Below are 18223 nucleotides of genomic sequence, written 5' to 3'. Positions count from 1 at the left end.
GTCTGCTTTTGAAATTCTTTATTGACACAGAGTTGACGTACATTTCTTCTTTGATTTGTTCAATCAACCGTCGGGTCAGAGATTCCATGTAAAAGAAAGTAAAGTAGTTAGGTTGGAAACCCACGGTTCCTCAGGGCGTTGTGATCTTTGTGGTATGATAGGCCATGGGATCAGATCATGTTGATTGCATTAATACATGACCTGACAATATAAAGATCTTTAAATGTCAAGTTGTTAGTTTAGTTAAGTTTATTGTGGTCCTCCAATGGCTGAGGAGTTTATGCTCAGTGAAAAATACTGGCACCATTATTATCAAGCTGAGGTAGTTCTGTCACTGACCACACAGTGGCGCTCTGGCCGAGTAAGAGAACGTAATGTGTTGGAATAATCACTTAATTGTTCATTGCAATTTAAAGAATTGGCTGGAAAACATGTAACAAACTGTTACTGCAAAATTGAGTCAACAAATTGATATTAAAAAGGAAAATTACATTTTAATAAAAAAAATGTCTGAGCGTTTGAGACCATGATCATTAAAAACAGTATTGTAGTCGGTGGGGATGAACTCAGTAGGAATCATGGAAGGGGAAATGAGGATGTTCTGCATCTCTCCACACACTCTTACCATCCCGCTGTGGAAGACCAATAATATTAGTCAGATATGATGTATATTTACAATATCCAAGTCTGAAAACATCTTTCAGGAAACCTACACATCAGAGATTCCAGTCTGTATCAACTTGTTAGTTTAAAAAACAATCTTATGTGCCTGAGATGTCAGTTAAGGATGAATATACACAAGTTTAAAAAATATTCTGAGGCGATACCACATCAGGGACTCACCTCGACTGTTGGGACGATGAAGCGCTCGTTTCGGTTGAAGGATTCAATCAGCTTCATGTCGTCGTCCGTCAGGGAAAAATCAAACACCTGCAAGTTCTGCTGGATCCTGGAGGGCGTCACACTTTTGGGGATGCACACCACACCTCTCTGAACGTGCCACCTGTAGATGTCACATGATGGGGGGGGGGGGGGGGGGGGGTAAAGTAACGAGTTGCAACAGAAGACAGGTGTCAGACTTTTAGTCCGTAGTCTGCCTCACCTGAGAATGACCTGTGCAGGTGTCTTCTGGTATCTCTGGGCGATGGCGGCCAGTCGAGGATCCTCCAGCAGACTTGGCTGATCGGGGGAGGCCCAGGGTCTGTCCCCGCTGCCCAGGGGACTGTAGGCTGTCACACACACCGACACCGACCTGAGGCACACATACGAGCACTGTTACTACTGACACAGCACAGACATCACGTTCACTGCATGCAGCTCAGAGAAAAGAAAATACCAGTGTGAATAAACTGGCATTACCCTCACCGACAGTGTGACAGGAGATCAGCTTGGGACAAGTAAGGATGACATTCCACCTGTGGCACAATGACAAACACACAATGTTCACCATATTTAACTATCACATCTTCTCTGTTGTAGGTTAAGCCCAAACTACTGTGTTTATTTTGGCCTGTGAGAAATTCACATTGTACCTGGTTCATCACAGGTTTGTGTCTGGCCACGCTGATGATGTCATCAGTCTGCCTGGCATTGAAGTTGGACAGCCCTATTGCCCGGACCCAACCTTTGTCCACCAGACTCTCCATGGCCGCCCACGTGTCTCTGTAGTGTGTGTCCGAGTAACAGATGCTCCCATCGTCCCGTCGAGGCATCAGCTCTTTCCCCGACCTGAAGCATAAAGCGCACAGAGGGCTGCTTCAGGGACTGCGATGGGGAACGTGTGGGTAATTTCACCTTCAAACTGACCCTGGGCCAGCCTCCCCACCAGGGGGAAACAAATTCACTTTAATCGTGTGTGGATCTGCTCACTGAAATGCCATGGGCCAGTGCACCAGGTACAGGTCCAGGTAGGAGAGACCCAGGTTGGATAGACTGGTCCTGCAGGCTTCTTCCACATCCTGCGTGTCGTGCTTGGTGTTCCACAGTTTGGACGTCACAAACAGCTCCTCACGAAGCAGAGCCTGGGGTGGACAATAAAACATAAATAAACACACGTGGATAAAGTCCGATTGATTAAATGCTTGCTCATTTATCGAGTGTTTAAAAGTATAAATCTAGAATTGTGTCACTAAACTATTTTTTGCATCTCTACTCTAGAAACGTTGACCCTGCCTGTAGCTTCACTCCAGTTCTAACCTCGACCTTCATGTTAATCCTAAATCTAAGAGGACAAAGTCCCCTGTCGGTAACTGTTTAACGACATTAAACATCTAAACAAAGTTCTAAATAGTTTCATTGCTTTCGTGCAGCTTTAAGCCATATTGCACTTTTTGCAAAGAATAAACTAAAAGTAAAAAGCACATTAAAACCATTTCACTTCACAAATCATGGCAAAGGAAAAACTAAACGAAAGCGGATTAAAAGGATAAGAAGTACAAAGGTGGAATCAACAACTAAGGCAAGAGGAAAAAAACACAGTCCTCTACACAAAAGGTAGGATAGAAGTAAATACAAGAAGTGGATAATCAGTTTTAAAAAAGAGATGCACTTAGTAAATCTACTGATGAAGCGGTTTAAAGCTCTGAAACAAGTGAGATTCTGGATCCTCGAGTGGATGCTGCTGATTCCAAGGTCAAGCAAAGAATGAATTTTGCTAAAATCGTTACAACTGGAGCTCCTCACCTTCCCAGGTCCGACCCTCAGAGCCAGAGCCTCTCCGACCTCCAGTTCATTGCTGTACGCAGCAGCACAGTCGATGTGTCTGTAGCCACAGTCTAAAGCAGCCAGCACGGACTGCTTCACCTGGGAAACACTCGGATCAGTCACTTCTGTTATGATGCAGCAGTGTTCAGGAACAGAGCCTGTGAAAGTGTGTGTCGCTCTACCTGTCCCGGGGCACTCTTCCATGTGCCGAGTCCGACCGTGGGCATCTTCTGCCCCGTGGAGAGAGTCACAAAGCGGCTCATGTTCCAGCTGTGAGGAGGACGGAGGACAGACAGAGGCAGAGGAGACAGTGATGTGAGGTGTTCACATATAAAACCTGTCCTATGGAAAAAGACCCAGTGGTTGTCCACTCATCGTGACTAAGTTCTAATACTCTGTTACTGATTATCACTCACATCTGAATTCATTAACTCCTGCACTGCAGCAGGGGTCAAGTGCACATGCAAAATACTCTACATGTGAAAGAGCCTTTAACAAAGCTACATCCAAGGATTTGACTTGAACTGGAAGTCCGGGACGAGGAGCCTTTTGGTGGTTTAGGCTTCATTAGGCTGTTATTCATGAAATCGGAGTGACTGTAGCTATAATTAACATCTCATGTCATGCACTTTGCTTTTACAGTTTCTTTTTTGGGGGTAAAGATTTTGTTTGTTGACATGATACAAAAATAAACATCACCAAATGTGCATGGAAACATATATTTCAGAGGACAGGAGATCTATGGAGGAGACAGTCCCTTTTATTTGAAACATTACACATCAATGTAAAAAATACGAAGTAGTGTTGATAAAGGTGCTTCATATTTACTGTCTGATGCAATACAAAATCTTGTCAGGTTTCAGTAATAAACAAGTTCATTTATCCAATGCCTCAATGATCCTGAATATGAATCTTCAAACTTCCAATTGGTTAGGATGATTTCTTTTTCACAGATGCACCAATAATGATCTCATGAATTTAAACTAAATTGAACCTGAGGCTCTGGTAACAGGGACACCACTCTGACTCAAACTGGACTTGTCTTTGTTGACTCGGATTCTGACTCCGACTTGTGGTTCAGTGACTCAGTTACAACTCTTCATCCAGGACACAATAAATATCCCACGAGCTGTTCTTTGATCATTATTTGTTTTCCCTCTCTCTCGGAGTTGAAAAGGTTGTTTCAGTGGAAATATAAACTCTCTGCGAACTCAGACTTATCGCCAGAAATAGCTGATGCAGCTATAAGGCATTAGTCACACTGTGGTGTTACTGCAGCACATCTCAGAGAGCTCTCTTCCCACAGTTCACTAATTGTCTGCCATATCCTTAACACACACACACACACACACACACACACACACACACACACACACACACACACACACACACACACACACACACACACACACACACACAGACACACACACACACACACACACACACACACACACACAAACACACACACACACGCACACACATACACACAGTTGTTTCACGTGATATCAGCCTCTTAACACACATCACCTGCCCTGACTGTCTCATGACCCAGCGGCAGAACAGATTGTGTAATTAACTAATGCACTAACACAGTTAGAGTAAATGGAACACAGATTAGACCTTCAGAGAACAGGAGTCTTTATTTTCATAAAAAGCTGTATAGTTCCTACCTGGGGTCGTTCTGACGGAGGGACCAGTGGTCGTACTGGGTTTCAACAGACTGAGGTCAAAGTCTGACTTCATTTGTTTTTCTGCAACTCAAACAGATGGAAAAAGTCCAAACTCCACTGTAGTTCCCAAAATAACACACAGTTGAACAAAAATATATTATCGATTGTAACATTTTGGTGCAGATCAAGATCAGGTGGGGGGGCGGTCTTCAATTTGTTGTTTGACATTGTGAGATAGGCCTTTTTTTTAACATTTTCATGGATTTCTCAGGGAATGACTCGGATATTAATGAAAAAAGTCAGACATGTTGTGTGAGTGTGTGCAACTAGGTGCAGCTCCAAGGGAAACTGTATCTATGAATTCCAACGTGGTTTCATTCGGGAACTGTAGGGCCTTGGTTGAGGGATTCACTCTACTGTGTGTCATTCTGTTAAGATTATTGCTACAGATGCATCAATGTTGTCGCTGGTTAAACAATTATATCTTTTACAGCTCAGTTGACTAATGGTTCTACACCTCGGAGTGGGGCCCCTCTAAACAGTCACAAAACAAGATTTGACTAATGAAAACAACAAATTTTATTCATGGACAGAATCATTTTATGATTTGATCATTTTGGGCCTCACAAAGTATAAATATGAAATGAAAATAAAATTTAGATAAAAATTCATCTTCACACGTCTAGAGGGAATCTGCTGAGGTTTTATGTTTCTAATGTAAAATTATAATGTAAAAAGTTAATTGATGTATTGAAGTATATGTAGAAGTGTATATTGACGTGTACAGAGGTATAGTACTTGATTAAATGCACTAGGGGAGTTGGGGAAAGTATTTAGCTAGTAAAACAAAAACATGATGATAAATTACATAATGAAAAATTGTTAGGTCATTTAAATCTTATTTTTCTATTAGGTGGAAAAGTTAAATCCAGTAGAGTGTAGAGAATCAGAAACCTGGATACTGTTTTGATCATGTAAACGTTAAACCACAAGCGGGTTCAAAACCGGATATACTAATGAAAATGTTCAGATCACAGCCCACTGTTCATTTTTTGAGGGACAAATGACACAAATTGTTAATTTCACACATTTGGTTTATTTGATTCTATTTTTTGAAAAGATCATAAATATCTTCAGATGCACAGAAGCAGTGACGGCGAGTCTTTCAGCAGCAGCAGCAGCACACGGGCCCCCTGGTGGCAGCCGCGGTCCGACGTCCTCTGAGGCTCCGAGAAGACGCAGGACGCTCACACACTCAAGACAAGTCACTCAAGTCTCTCCCACCGTCTCATAGTTTCATCTCTTACGACATACAAAGTGCATTTTTCAACATGTTGCATTCAAACATATCTCACATGTGGTATACAGTATATCTGTCTAAACCATCCTAACACACACATTTTATCATGGCTGTAAAGTACAGTAGGAAGCGCTTAAGAGAGCTTTCAGAGCCCCCTGCAGCCGAGACAGAGAACTGCTGCAATATTACAAAACCTGTTTCCTAAACAGGGTTTTTCTACTTAAAACAAAACCAGGCGTAACGTTTGATGCAGAGATGTTACAGAGGACAGAGGCAGTCATCAAATCACATCACGAGGACTCCATGAAACCAAAAAGTAGAAACCACGATGGTCTATTTTTGGCACAGCTCACAGTAGCACCAGGGACACAGCCTTCAGATGGCACAAGAGAAAGCTGATTATACACAACAAAGCTTGGTTTCCTAGAGGAATATAAACTCATTACTTCAGATTTATTCATGTTGACGTTCCTCTGGGAAATCCAGCCTGTATTTGTACGGCACTTTACAGAATGTATTGGCTAAATTCATCAGTCTTGTATCAGATCTCTCTTTCAAACACATCCTCGCTCACATCCGGTAAAATGCGGTGATTGATTATGATCCTTTCCCCAAGGTCATCAGCTCCCAGTGGTCGCCTCTAACACAGCAATAGGGCATCGTCTGTTGTGCACTTAACATGGCTGGTTGTATTACACTGTCGTTCTACAGTGTGGTCTGTGTGCACGTGTGTGCGCACGTATGTGGTATGACACAGGGCTAAGGCACCAAAATGTTCCTCAGATATGAAGCCAGGCCGTGCGGCTCAGAAGGGGGAAGCACCCATATTATGTGCAGACTGTATAATCCAAGCTTATACTGCTGTTACAGAATGTGATTGTCACTCCCAGATTTTCCAATGCAGCTGAGACACGCTAATGTTATTTGGAGTAATGAACACAACTGACAGATTGTACTAAACAGTAAGACGGCCTACAGACGTCCAGCACGATGCTTCATGAGAAAAGTGAGTGGCAGCGGGAGAGTTATGGGGATTGGCACCGAACACGCTGAATGCTGCTGGAACACTCAAGTTTAAAATAAATAATTCAATTTGAAACCTCCTTTGGAAAAAAAACTAATCCTGAAAAAAATGTGTCTCTTAAAAAACACCTCGCACTTCGTCCTATCACAAAAAGACGAGGATCAGAGAGTCGGACAGTTTATAAAACCACTGATTGATGTGTAAAAACTGTTAAGAAAAGAAGTTTCTGTAAAAGCCTGGGTTGTGCTGAGCCCATCCCTCAGCCCTGCTCCACCGCTCGGATGTTTGTGTTTGTGTGTGTGTGTGCCAAACAACAAAACAAACACAAATAACGACACCCTGATACCGTGTTGGCAATCCTTCCTTCATCCTCCCACTGAGAAGTCCCTACAAACCACAGCGTCTCTTTAATGCTGTGCGCGTCAACACAGGACATGTGAACACGGACTCAAAATAAGGGACAAACTTTAAGGGACGACAGGATAAAGGATTGATACGGGTGGTTTTTCTGGGTTTAGGCTGGAGTGTGTGGTGGCTGGAGAGGTTGGAGGTGAGTCCTCCTATGACTGGGGGAGGTGTTGTCTGATGATCTCTCTGGACTGGGGGGGGATCCTGTCAGGAAAACGGACTGAAAACTCCACAATGAGGTCACCGCGGTGTAACGGGTTCTTGGGCAGAGGCAAGCCTTCCCCTCGGAGTCGCTTCACCGTCCCCGGCTTGATGATGTCGTGACAGGGGAGGGAGATGATGCGGTTCTCCAGCGTGGGGATGCTCACCGTGCAGCCACACAATGCCTGGAGAGGACAGGAAGAGGGGATTAATATCTTTAGAAGGAATGAAACGCCAGAGCCATAAATATCCCAATGACTTAATTTTTCCATGAACTAAAAACTGGTTCCTTATCCCTCGGTACGTCATCCTCATGTTCTCTGTGTGTGTTCATCGTGTGTGTATGTGTGCGTCTCTTAAAAAAGAGACAGCGGGTACGTCTTCCTGAGAAATAGTTCAACATCAATTCTGTGGGATCTACATAACTGGAATATTAGTAAAACATAACTTGGCACGGGAAAGGTTTTCCGGTTTGTGTGTCTCTCTGTGTAGGTGGAGGTTGTGTGGGTGTAAGTGTTGACGGGGGCTACAAATTGCGCACAGGACTAATTTTAGCAACCAACTCATAGCATAGCTCATGGCTAATGAAGTGAGGCAGGAATCGGCTGAGCTCGTAAATAGTTGGAGGGCTTGTCAGATGGGCTGTCAGGCTGACGAGAGAGAACACACACACACACACACAGACACAAAGACACACACAAAGTAGGGTAAATGCTAAACTAAACACAGAGGCCTGTGGTTATCACGACTTCGCAGGCTTTTCAATCCAGTGAGCATCTCTCACCAGATTTGTGCTGAACAGAGGGAAGTATTTAAATCCACAAGTCTGTGAATGGAGATCCTGGTGAATAGAAAACCTTCCTTATATAATGTATTTCTATGCAACTGTTACGAAATGGTTTACACACAGAATGGGGTCAGAGAATATATAACTCAAAGGTGTGCAGAGAGAGAGACGGAGAGCCGTTGTGGATGGAGAGAAAGAGTTTAGGTCAAGAGAGTTAGAAAATACTGAACGAGGAAACTTGCCACTTTTAAAATGACTCAGGGATAAAAGAAGACAGAGTGATTAATGGGGAGTCTTGTATGTAAAAGAGTTTGTCACTTCTCCCCTCTTACCCCCACTCTACAAAAGTGCCCCAAAAAGTACTTTAAAATGATCATGATATATACTGTAACTACGTGTTAACATGCTAAGTTAGCAGTGAAAACAAGGTTTAGGTGAAGCTGATTAAATGTCTTTAAATTTATAAAAGGTATTTGGTCACACACTAAAGGAAAAGTTGGTCATAACGGAAATATTAAATTATGACCTATGATGATGAACACTTCCTGAGCTATGAAAGTGATATTGATGAGTGAGATCTTCACCTGCTGGTGGCGCTCGATAAAAAACCTGTTGTTGATAGAATTCCTCCTTTTCGCAGTAAGAGTATCGGTACAATTTGAATAGCAATACGGATGAAAAGGAAACACCATATACGTTAGTGTCTTTGTTGCTAGCACAAAACTCCTGGCGTAGATAAAGATTTGCACTAAAATCAACGGTGTACACATTTTAAGTTGAGATATAGAACTGAAGTTCACGTGACAAACGAGTTCAGCGTATTTACTTATTGGCAAGAAATTGCATAATGTCAGGGGTAAGATGGGCGGATATGAAAAGCTCAAGAGAGTTGGGGTTCGCTGGTTAATATTCTAGTTAGGAAGGAATTCTTGCTGGAAACACGCTGAGCTAAATGTTTCACAGCTTTCAGTTGAGCACGAGTTCAAGTGTCCCTCTAAGACCCCAGTCTCTGTCACAACACAGGCAAGGCTGTGGACAGTTGGGGGACTTTCTCGTCTGGTGGTTTTTTTAACAAACAGGGACGGACATGTGGACGGCTGAAGTCCAGTCGGGTGGAGCAGCTGCTTCAGAGTTTTCCAGCCATGACATCATCCTCCGTTTACCCGCTATACGTACAGCGTGGGCTGATTCAGCCTGTGACTGTCATGGAGACTAGTGGCTCATCCTCTCGGTATGGACACCTCCATTCACTAACACAAGTCTTACACACACACACACACACACACACACACACACACACACACACACACACACACACACACACACACACACACACACACACACACACACACACACACACACACACACACACACACACACACACACACACACACACACACACACACACACACACACACACACACACACACACACACACACACAGACACACAGACGGGTTGCCATGATGCTGGACACACACTGCCAGATGATCGTCGGGCCAGCTGATTGCATAATCCACCGCTCAGACAGACGCAGACAAACACACACGTACACTGGGATTTTACTTTGTAAGACGGCTGTCTGTCCATTCATCTGTCCGTCCATCCGTCCATCCGTCCACCCACCCATGAGGCTTTTGCTCACTTGTAGTTGTCGGCATTTGTTTGTTTAAATTACATTGGCTGCTAAAAAAGCGCATGCTGCCTTTGTCTTCGATGGATCAACACCTCCGACCACTGCATATAAACAGTATATTTCTAAATGATAAATGAGGTGGAGCCCAGCAGCTACTGTTAGCACCTACTTGTGCTTGGAACTGGATTTAGTTGCTGAGAGAAGCAGTGACAGCACCTAGAGGAGCACTTGCCATAGATGATACCAGAGCACTGCAGAATCCTCATTAATGCCAGAATGAGCCACCATATAGATCCAGGTATAGGCCGGGAAATCAATGTGTCAAAGTTTCACTGGGCTCTCTAACTGAGTCTGGCTGCTGTCATGGTGAAGATGCTGCCGGGCTGGAGGTTGCCTCGGGCACTGCTTCCCCGGGAGTTTACAGAGTGGTCAAATGAGGTCGGCTGGAGCTAAATGAGGCCGTTCATCGCAGCGCGCTTCAGGCAGAAAACAGACCTGAGCAACCAAACAGCAGAGGAATCATACAGCAGGTGATATATGATAAAAGTACTATATATATATTTATATGTTGAGGAACTTTTGACCATCCTCACACATACATCCGTAGACCATTAGGACAATATGTCCCGTCTAGTTCCACACATACTGCCTTCTCTCCCAGCAATACCCAAGGTCAGGTTATAGACAAGGAGCCAACCAGCAGCACGCTTTAGTGTCTAAGTTGAAGGACTTTCTTACCCAATTCAGATGCCCCAGAGAGACAGGCACAAACTCCAACTCGTTCACATATTAGACCAGTGGCAAGAGGTAAGGACACTATGGGATTTAGGAATGTATACTTTAGGCGTAACTATCCAATAGGATGCAAACACCTACATGAACGATAGAGAGAGTGACAGCCATTCTAGCCTTTCATGGACACAAGTAGAGGGAGATATACTGGGATGGTGTGGGAGACATCTGGAGGCTCGGGGTTGATGATTGCTCGTGTTACTCTGTTAGCGTTTGTGTATTGTTTAACCTTCTGGTCTCCTTGATACATCATGTCAACACTAAACTCTTCTGCAGAAGACATCAGCTGCTGCCTGAGCTCTCCTTTCACCAGCTTCCAGAAAACCTCTGCAACAATACGGATTAGATGTTACTAACTCTGAGCTTTCAGAATGGAAATAATCCTCTTCCTGTCATATTATCTACTGGAGCAGGGACCATACTACATGTGGCAGGTCGTCCTGTGTGCAGCATGGAGCTGGTGCTGTGCTTCACTGCAGCATTTCGCATCTCATCATGAGGGAGGCAAAGCAGAGCAGAGCAGAGCAGTGGAATATGAGCTCCTATTTGCTTTGGATACTGAATCATCTGACCTACTTCACTAATATTCCCAGCATACCCAGCCCCACCTCCCCAATCCACATCTCCGAGTCCCCTCTCTCCTCCATCCTGCCTTTGGCTGCATCAGACTTAAGTCTCTTAGCTGGCTGCTTGTCAGACCACGGGGTTTTAGCTGTGGGAGTTCTGCAGTGCAAACTCAATCATTGTGCAGGTTTGATCAAGCACCACCTCCTCTTTAACGTGACTCAACAAACTTTAACACACTCTCATTAACTGGGCTGACTGCACATGTGCTGTGCGCAGGCGCCCACTATTTCCTGGGCGATGCTGCTTTTGAGAGAAAAAACCTTGCGAACAATCAACTCCCCTGACATCTCCAACTCTGGGAGGGCACCAGCCATCGAGCCGACCATGTGAAGAGCGGACCCGTGAGTGGCAGCCCTGCTAGAGGCATTAAAAGCCTGTGTAATTCACAGACGGAGCAGAGCCCTGCTGGACCCGTTGCCCTCGTAGGAGCGGCCAATTAAATGTCCTGCCAGTCACAGTAATAGCAGCCTGGATTGTCACCACCACCCCACCACAATCCATCTTTACCCGAGGGTGTTTGCGAATTTTCCTGAAGATGCAAGAGTGTGAATGCTCGCATGCATGGCTATGTCTGTGTGTGGGGATGGAGAGTGTGCCCGCCTGCCGGTGTGTTGATGTATATGTATTAATACGGCAGCTCCGCTCCGAGCAGGTCACACAAGGACACAACATTCCTGCTGCCTCCCTCACACAGCAGTGACAGAGACTCTGCTCCCACTGATCTTACCCTCCAGCAACACACATGCACATATCACTACTCAATTGCTTTAATATGACCTTGCACCCTGGATATAATTCTTCACCTAATTTACTTTCAAATCCCCTCACCTCATGGCCGTGCTGAGTAACAGGAATGGTATGAATTTGAATGGATATTCATTCAAAACTTTGCAGCTCCATAAGTGCCTCCAAATTCGGCCTTGTTTGCTCCACTGGGATTCAAACTCTCAACCTCAGCAGCATTAGCTACTCATCTACATGCAGAATCATAAAGAGAGAGGACTGAATATAGATGTAAAAGACAGCAAGAGGGAAGAGAGGGGGAGGTTAGGTGAAAATGTGCACACACACCTCTTTTAGACTGATCTTGCAGTTATAAATGATATTGGAACCGTCTCTCTTGAAGTGGACGTGACCTTTGTCTCTGAGCACAAAGGCTATGTCGGCAGGAATGTTCTCGGGGGTCTCGTCCCCCTCTTTCGGGAAGGTGATCTTGGTCCCTTCCTTCCAGCCCTTCTTGATGATGATGTTGAGGATTTTGTCCTCTGTCCTCATGCTCCGGCCGTCCGGGTTCAGCCTGCGGCGGGTGATCTTCATGCGCTTGGTGCAGCCGTGGAAGATCTCTTCCAGCGAGACCTTCAGCTCGTGGACCATTGGAGGGTCCTGGTGCTTTCTGCTGGTGCCCAAGGGCTCTGACGGCACCCCCCTCCTCCTGCGTCCCTCCCCGGGGAATCCGTTGTTCATCCCTCCTGGAAAGCCAAACTGTCGTCCAAAGTGAGTGAAGGGGTCATCCTCATCCATGTCCATGTCTTGCTCCAGGTCGTTGCTGTGGTCATTGTGGTTGTGGTGGGAGAAGCCGTTGGAGCGACTGTGGCTGCGGTTGGAGCCAAAAAACATGTCAAAGGGGTTGGAGCCGCCGAAGAAGGAGGCGAAGGTGGCGTGGGGGTCTCCATGGAAGGTGTAGTGGTGTGTCGAGTTGCCAGGGACCCCTGAGGAGCTGCTGCCTCCTGTCTTCAACCCTGGGAGAGAACACGTTGGAACACAGTGTGAGAACTTGAGCACATGGACACAAACACACATAAACTAAAAACACACATTCAAAATGAACTCAGATTCCAGATGCAGAAAAGACTGAGTGCTGTTAACAGAAGAGAGAAGAGTGTAGCCCACATGGGCAGGAAGAAATCCCACAGCATCACCGTGACCTTCCAACAGCACTAAGAGGGAAGGTCCTCATAAAATACACAAACTAACACACACACACTACACTAGCAGTTGCGGTAGGTGATGAGGTATTGCAGTTTGGGTGTGTTTTTGACCTTAAAGACAACAATAGACAATCATGCACAAATTAGAAATCATGGAGGAGACACAGCATTACTTCAGCCACTGAAGTAATGACGCCTCAGTCCTCCACTGTGATATTAGATGCTGAGTCTGTTCCTGAGCTATTTCAATAACAACTTAATCCATCATAACGTCTGCTTAACAAGGCTTCACTAACAGACTGCTCCTGCCTGCACTCTCTCACCGACACACTCAGACAGGCATTACCAAACCCAGACACCAACCCCCCCCACCCTCACTCACCTTCCTCTCCCAGCTGATCATAGACCACCCTCTTCTTGGGGTCGCTGAGGACCTCGTAGGCCTCCGCGATCTCCTTGAACTTCTCCTCGGCGTTGGCATCCTTGTTCTTGTCGGGGTGGAAGCGCAGCGCCATGCGTCGGTAGGCCTTCTTGATCTCCTCCTCATTGGAGCCCTTGGGGATGCCCAGGGTCTTGTAGTAGTCCTTCCCCATAGCTGCGCACAAACATGCACTCTCGGGACTGGAACTCGGGGACCCCCCCCCTTCCCGCACTTACTCAGCTACGGCCGTGGTCAGTCACTGGTGAGATAGAGGAGATGCGTTAGAGTTAGGGTCTCCTAATTACTCCTCTGAGGCGGATGCTGCTCAAAGCCAGAAACTATATTAGTCCTGGCAAAGGTGCAGCCAGCTCTGCTGCAGGGGCTTTTTCTGTGAATTTATCCAGAGAGAGTTGGACACGGGAACACATAGTACTGGTTTTACTATCTGTTGCTATGGGGATGCGGTTACTGAGCCGGTTGTAGAGTCAGGTAGAGTGCTGAGGAATCCCCTTCATCTGCTTTATCGAAGGGCATCTCCCTATCAGCTCAGACAGGTAGAGACAACACGTGGGTGAATTGAGTCATTTTCCATAAATTGAGACTCGACTGATTGGAGATGATGGGTGATTGTTCTGCCTCCTGCTGTGATGTATGATTAGAGACACAGGCGCTCAGACATCAGGCACATCTTCACCTCCCTCTTCCTCACTGCTCACGGTTTGATATTAGACTATAAGTACATTCAATCTATATGCAGACAATGGATAAATGTATTTGGTTGTGTTTTTATACCGAAGACAGTTTGACGTCCAAAACACATTTCCCCCAATTAAGTCTTTTCTTTTCACCGAGACACTACAAAGTCTTCTTACATCTTAAATTTTATAACACATTCTTATTATTCTTATCTTCATATAGGCTGAAACAGCACACATAGCAATACACTGCTTCGCTACTACAGAAGCCTGTAGAGCCCACAATATGACCACACAATTCAAACCACAGACGGTATATAATGAGTTTCAGGCTGTCATTTATTTCATTTTCAAACTAGCACTGTGTTATAGCGCCGAATAAACCGGAGCAGTTATATATTAGTCCATTCACTGAGAACCAATCAGTGGTGGCAGAGACCCGCGTTCAACACGCTGCGGAGCAAATGCGAAATAAAAAAGCGGATTCGGAGAAATAAAGGTAAAATGAAATAAAGACGCTCCTACCAGGATGATGACAGAACACATGGAGAACATCACAGCAACATGGTCCGGCTCGTCTCTCCCTCCTTCTCCCTATCTCTCCCTCTTTCCTCCCCTCACTTCTCTGCCTGCCGCCCCGGCACCGCTGGCTCCTTATAGCGTGACGTCAGCACGCAGGGACGATCACAGCCGCCGAAATAACCGGTGACCAGTTACTGAGCGTCTGACGTAAACGACTATAATAATGAGTGATAAAAAAAATAACTATCTTCAGACATCGTTCAGTCAGCCGGCTTCCCTGTCACTGAGCGTGAATAATAAAAACATAAATAAAGAGAAAACCTCATTAAAGTTCATCCTCTTCTGCTTCAGCCATGATAAATAAGCCATATGTAAATGTCACTTTCAGTGATGAAATGGTTATAAACAGATGCCCTTTGATATTATCTGCACTGTTAAACATCTGCACCACTTTAGGCAGATTTTGGTTAAAATGCATTTAAATTAAAATGTGGGATTTGTTTCCTTACCGCTGCTTTGTTTCCTGTCCGATCCCAGTCCTTCAGTGACTAAAAATCCTGTGCAGTCTTGGGAGCGAACCCAGCTCTCTCTCTCTCTGTCTGTCTCTCTCTGTCTCCCTCTCTCTGTATCTCCCTTTCTATGTCTCTATTCCCCCCTCCCCCCTCCCTCTGTTTGTGTCTGTCTCCCTCTCTCTTTGTTCAGAGACTGTTCACAAACACCCTCCGCTCTCACACAGAGTTACATTTGGGCTCTAGTTCTGACAGGAGAAACTGACCAGTGGCTTTGTTTTAACTCTCTGCTGGTGAGAGGGTTGAGAGAGGTGTGGGGGTCCACTGTGAAGACAAACACAGTCATATTTGGAGAGAGAGAGAGAGAGCGAGAGAGAGTGGGGGAGGAGAGAGAGAGAGGGAGGGAATGAGGGAGGGCTGTCAAGCTAACAATTCCTGATAAAAAACTGTGTGCATATGTGTGAATGTGAATGCATGATCGTGTAGTCGTGCCTGGGTTGAGTATAAACACTGTTGAGTCATGTGTTGAATCCACAGACACACACAAACACACAAATCTGAAGTTCTGTCTTTGTAAAGACTAAAGATTTATTCACACTCCTACTTTCCCATCAACAGATCCTAAAATAAAACCAGCCTCCACCCTTTCTTACTCAGACCCTCCCACAAATAACCCATCCAGCCCTCAACCCTGATCTAACGTCTTGACCTTAATACCACAATTCACCCCAACAAAAATTCCAGTTGTAACCCCCTAAGGTCAAATCTGGAGATTGTCTTGGATGCTGAAAATCTCCAGTCAAACTTAAACTAAACCCCAACAAGTGCTGTTCTCCTCACTTAATTTTGAAACAATTCCCCAAACAATTTATTTTTTAAATTAGAAATGCCCCACCAGACGTCACACACTCATAGATATCAGTCCCCTAATTAAGTTGGACTTCATCAAAATCTAAGAATCCCTGGGAAATTGGTGAAAATGTCAGAAACGGCCCAATCCCCAGGGGAAAATAATCTTCTTGGATCTGCCCTGTTGCCCCCGATCTGTGCCCCGATTGAATGAGTTCTATCTTGGCCCATTTCCCATCCTTCCACCCAGTTTCATAGAAATCCTGTCCAACAGTGTTTGTGTAACCCTGCTGGCAAACAAACTAAGGTCACTCAGAGAGCGCATACCCCCGCCAAGCCCTATATGAAACCAAAATCATTCAATTCTATAAAAGAAAGAAAGAAATCAAGGAAAGAAATAATAACAATAACTCAATCTGGCTATGTTAAAAGCTGTGAAAATAGGTTTTCTGATTCGCCCCCTGATACAGATCTACACCAACATTGAATGGGTTCCTCTCTGACACATTCTGCATCCTTCCACCACGTTTCAGTGATTATCTACTCAAGTTGTCTTTGTGTAATCCTGTTTACAAACAAACCAATAAACCAACAGACCAACAGGGGAGAAAACATAGCCTCCATGGCGGAGGTAATAAAATAGCTACCCCAGTATTACACAGTAAATCCCTTCAATGCTTCTAGATCAGGTAATGAAGCAGCTCCTTAAGGCTCCTGCCGTGTCTGCAGATAGTGTCCTTGAAAAGTGCTCATTATATACTTCAAACTAAAATACTGGTTGACAAGGGAGGCAGGAACTTTTAGAACCGACTGAAGTTATGAGACTGTGTAACAATCGCTCACTTAGACAGACTATTAATTCAAGTCTTGTTCTATCCCTAATTTAACTTGAAGTATTCTTTCAAACTAACCCCAATCTCTTAGCCCTGGAATCATCAGTTACACAATCCAGAGATAAGCCAACATGAACTTGTTTGAAAATCCGTCCTTCACTGTGGGGGAGAGCTGGCGCCTCTTGCAACAGACTGAAAAGACACTGGGTACATCCTGAAGGCCAACAATTCTTCCCCGACTTCCCCACTGTTGTCCGTCCAAAGCGGCTCAACGAGCAGCCTGCCCAGCTCTCCAAAAACATCTCACACACTACAACACCAAATGAGCTCTGAGTCATTATTGATGACTTTTAAGTGCATAGGAAGGTACACTCAGCGGGGAGTAGCTTTTCAGCTCTGTTGGGTCGATGCAAGAGAGAGAGAGAGAGAGAGACTGATTTAGACTTGAGTCATCATTACCCATCGGACAGGCGAAGAGGTGAGAGAAAAAGTGGGTGTCTCAATGGAGGAGTCTGTCTGACACACACAAATTTACACTGGCTCTCACGCACGTGCTTCTACTTTGCTTGAAACAATGCAGGTGCGCAGAGAAGCCGCTGTTTTGAGGATCTGCGGTGGAGACCTGGAGAGAGACATTCCTGTATGTCCAGCTGAGCGCGTGTGTGGGTATTTGTGTGTTGGCAGCAGGGAGGGACTGGGGGCCAGTGCAGCTGTCCCAGAAAAGCAACTGGTCAGCAGAGGAGCATTATGCACAGAGGGCGCTCTGTTTGGCCTGTGAGGGGGAAACATGGTGAAATCAACTGCAATGCACCAATGGAAACATGCGGTTAGGAAGAGATGTGAGATCTTCATGCGTGCGTGTGTGTGTGTGTGTTTTTGTGTGTGTGTGTGTCTAGTGAGCCGGTAGGTTACACAGTAAACTGATCTCCCTCCCTCATTGTGAGAGGTTCTTTCATGAAACAGATTGTGATCACAATGCTGGAGGTGTACACACAATCTGTTTTGTGTCTGCGTTTGATGGCCACTGATCCACGTGCTGCTCCGGTGCTGAGTGTGCACGGAAATCCGTCTCGGGGCAACTGCTCCTGACCTGATGCTGCGTTTCCATGGCGACACAGGAATCTGCCAGACAGTGATGTGTCTGCCTGGAAAACTCCCAGTAACGGGTCCTCTGAGCACGTGTGTGTGTGTGTGTGCGTGTGTGTGTGTTTGACGAGACAACAAAGAGATATTCACTCCGGCTGAAGTCTGAGAGCAGACTGCCACATGGTTATCGACTGCCTGGAGAGTTCTTCACCACCTCAGCCGAGAGACGGGAG

At 45.3% G+C, this 18223-nt stretch overlaps 2 protein-coding genes across 4 annotated transcripts; both read right to left on the bottom strand.

Moving 5' to 3' along the window:
- Position 1: 1 nt before the first annotated feature.
- Positions 2-4480, bottom strand: akr1a1a (aldo-keto reductase family 1, member A1a (aldehyde reductase)). The gene is made up of 9 exons (XM_053420507.1): positions 4374-4480; positions 2886-2973; positions 2683-2802; positions 1870-2021; positions 1533-1728; positions 1366-1415; positions 1103-1252; positions 844-1003; positions 2-632 (listed from the first exon to the last, which is right to left on the bottom strand). The coding sequence occupies exons 2-9, from the start codon at positions 2964-2966 to the stop codon at positions 567-569; spliced, it is 975 nt and encodes a 324-aa protein (XP_053276482.1). The 5' UTR covers positions 2967-2973; positions 4374-4480; the 3' UTR covers positions 2-566.
- A 1039-nt stretch (positions 4481-5519) lies between these two features.
- On the bottom strand, positions 5520-15370 carry dnajb5 (DnaJ heat shock protein family (Hsp40) member B5). Of its 3 annotated transcripts, XM_053421896.1 has the most exons (5): positions 15223-15370; positions 14717-14996; positions 13458-13755; positions 12219-12886; positions 5520-7491 (listed from the first exon to the last, which is right to left on the bottom strand). In XM_053421896.1, exons 3-5 carry the CDS (start codon positions 13666-13668, stop codon positions 7258-7260), a joined length of 1113 nt encoding a protein of 370 aa, XP_053277871.1. In that variant the 5' UTR covers positions 13669-13755; positions 14717-14996; positions 15223-15370; the 3' UTR covers positions 5520-7257. The 3 variants fall into 3 exon arrangements, with proteins under 3 accessions (XP_053277871.1, XP_053277870.1, XP_053277872.1); XM_053421895.1 differs by having other exon boundaries at positions 14717-15370; XM_053421897.1 differs by lacking the exon at positions 14717-14996.
- Positions 15371-18223: the final 2853 nt, after the last annotated feature.

This window comes from Pleuronectes platessa, chromosome 4 (genome assembly GCF_947347685.1).
Source record: "Pleuronectes platessa chromosome 4, fPlePla1.1, whole genome shotgun sequence".
Classification (NCBI taxonomy): Eukaryota; Metazoa; Chordata; class Actinopteri; order Pleuronectiformes; family Pleuronectidae; genus Pleuronectes; species Pleuronectes platessa.
The sequence above is the reverse complement of the archived record's forward strand: the minus strand, read 5'-3'. Positions and strand labels throughout refer to the sequence as shown.

What these genes read in the sequence shown, in the direction of transcription:
- akr1a1a (XM_053420507.1), bottom strand. Translation starts at nt 2,966, where the DNA reads ATGAGCCGCTTTGTGACTCTCTCCACGGGGCAGAAGATGCCCACGGTC. An exon ending in CACTGGCCCATGGCATTTCA is followed by an intron (nt 1,729 to 1,869) that starts GTGAGCAGATCC and finishes TTTATGCTTCAG; the next exon opens with GTCGGGGAAAGAGCTGATGC. An exon ending in TCATCGTCCCAACAGTCGAG is followed by an intron (nt 633 to 843) that starts GTGAGTCCCTGA and finishes GGTCTTCCACAG; the next exon opens with CGGGATGGTAAGAGTGTGTG.
- dnajb5 (XM_053421895.1), bottom strand. Translation starts at nt 13,668, where the DNA reads ATGGGGAAGGACTACTACAAGACCCTGGGCATCCCCAAGGGCTCCAAT. An exon ending in TGATCAGCTGGGAGAGGAAG is followed by an intron (nt 12,887 to 13,457) that starts GTGAGTGAGGGT and finishes GTTCTCTCCCAG; the next exon opens with GGTTGAAGACAGGAGGCAGC. An exon ending in GCAAGATCAGTCTAAAAGAG is followed by an intron (nt 7,492 to 12,218) that starts GTGTGTGTGCAC and finishes TGTCCTCTCCAG; the next exon opens with GCATTGTGTGGCTGCACGGT.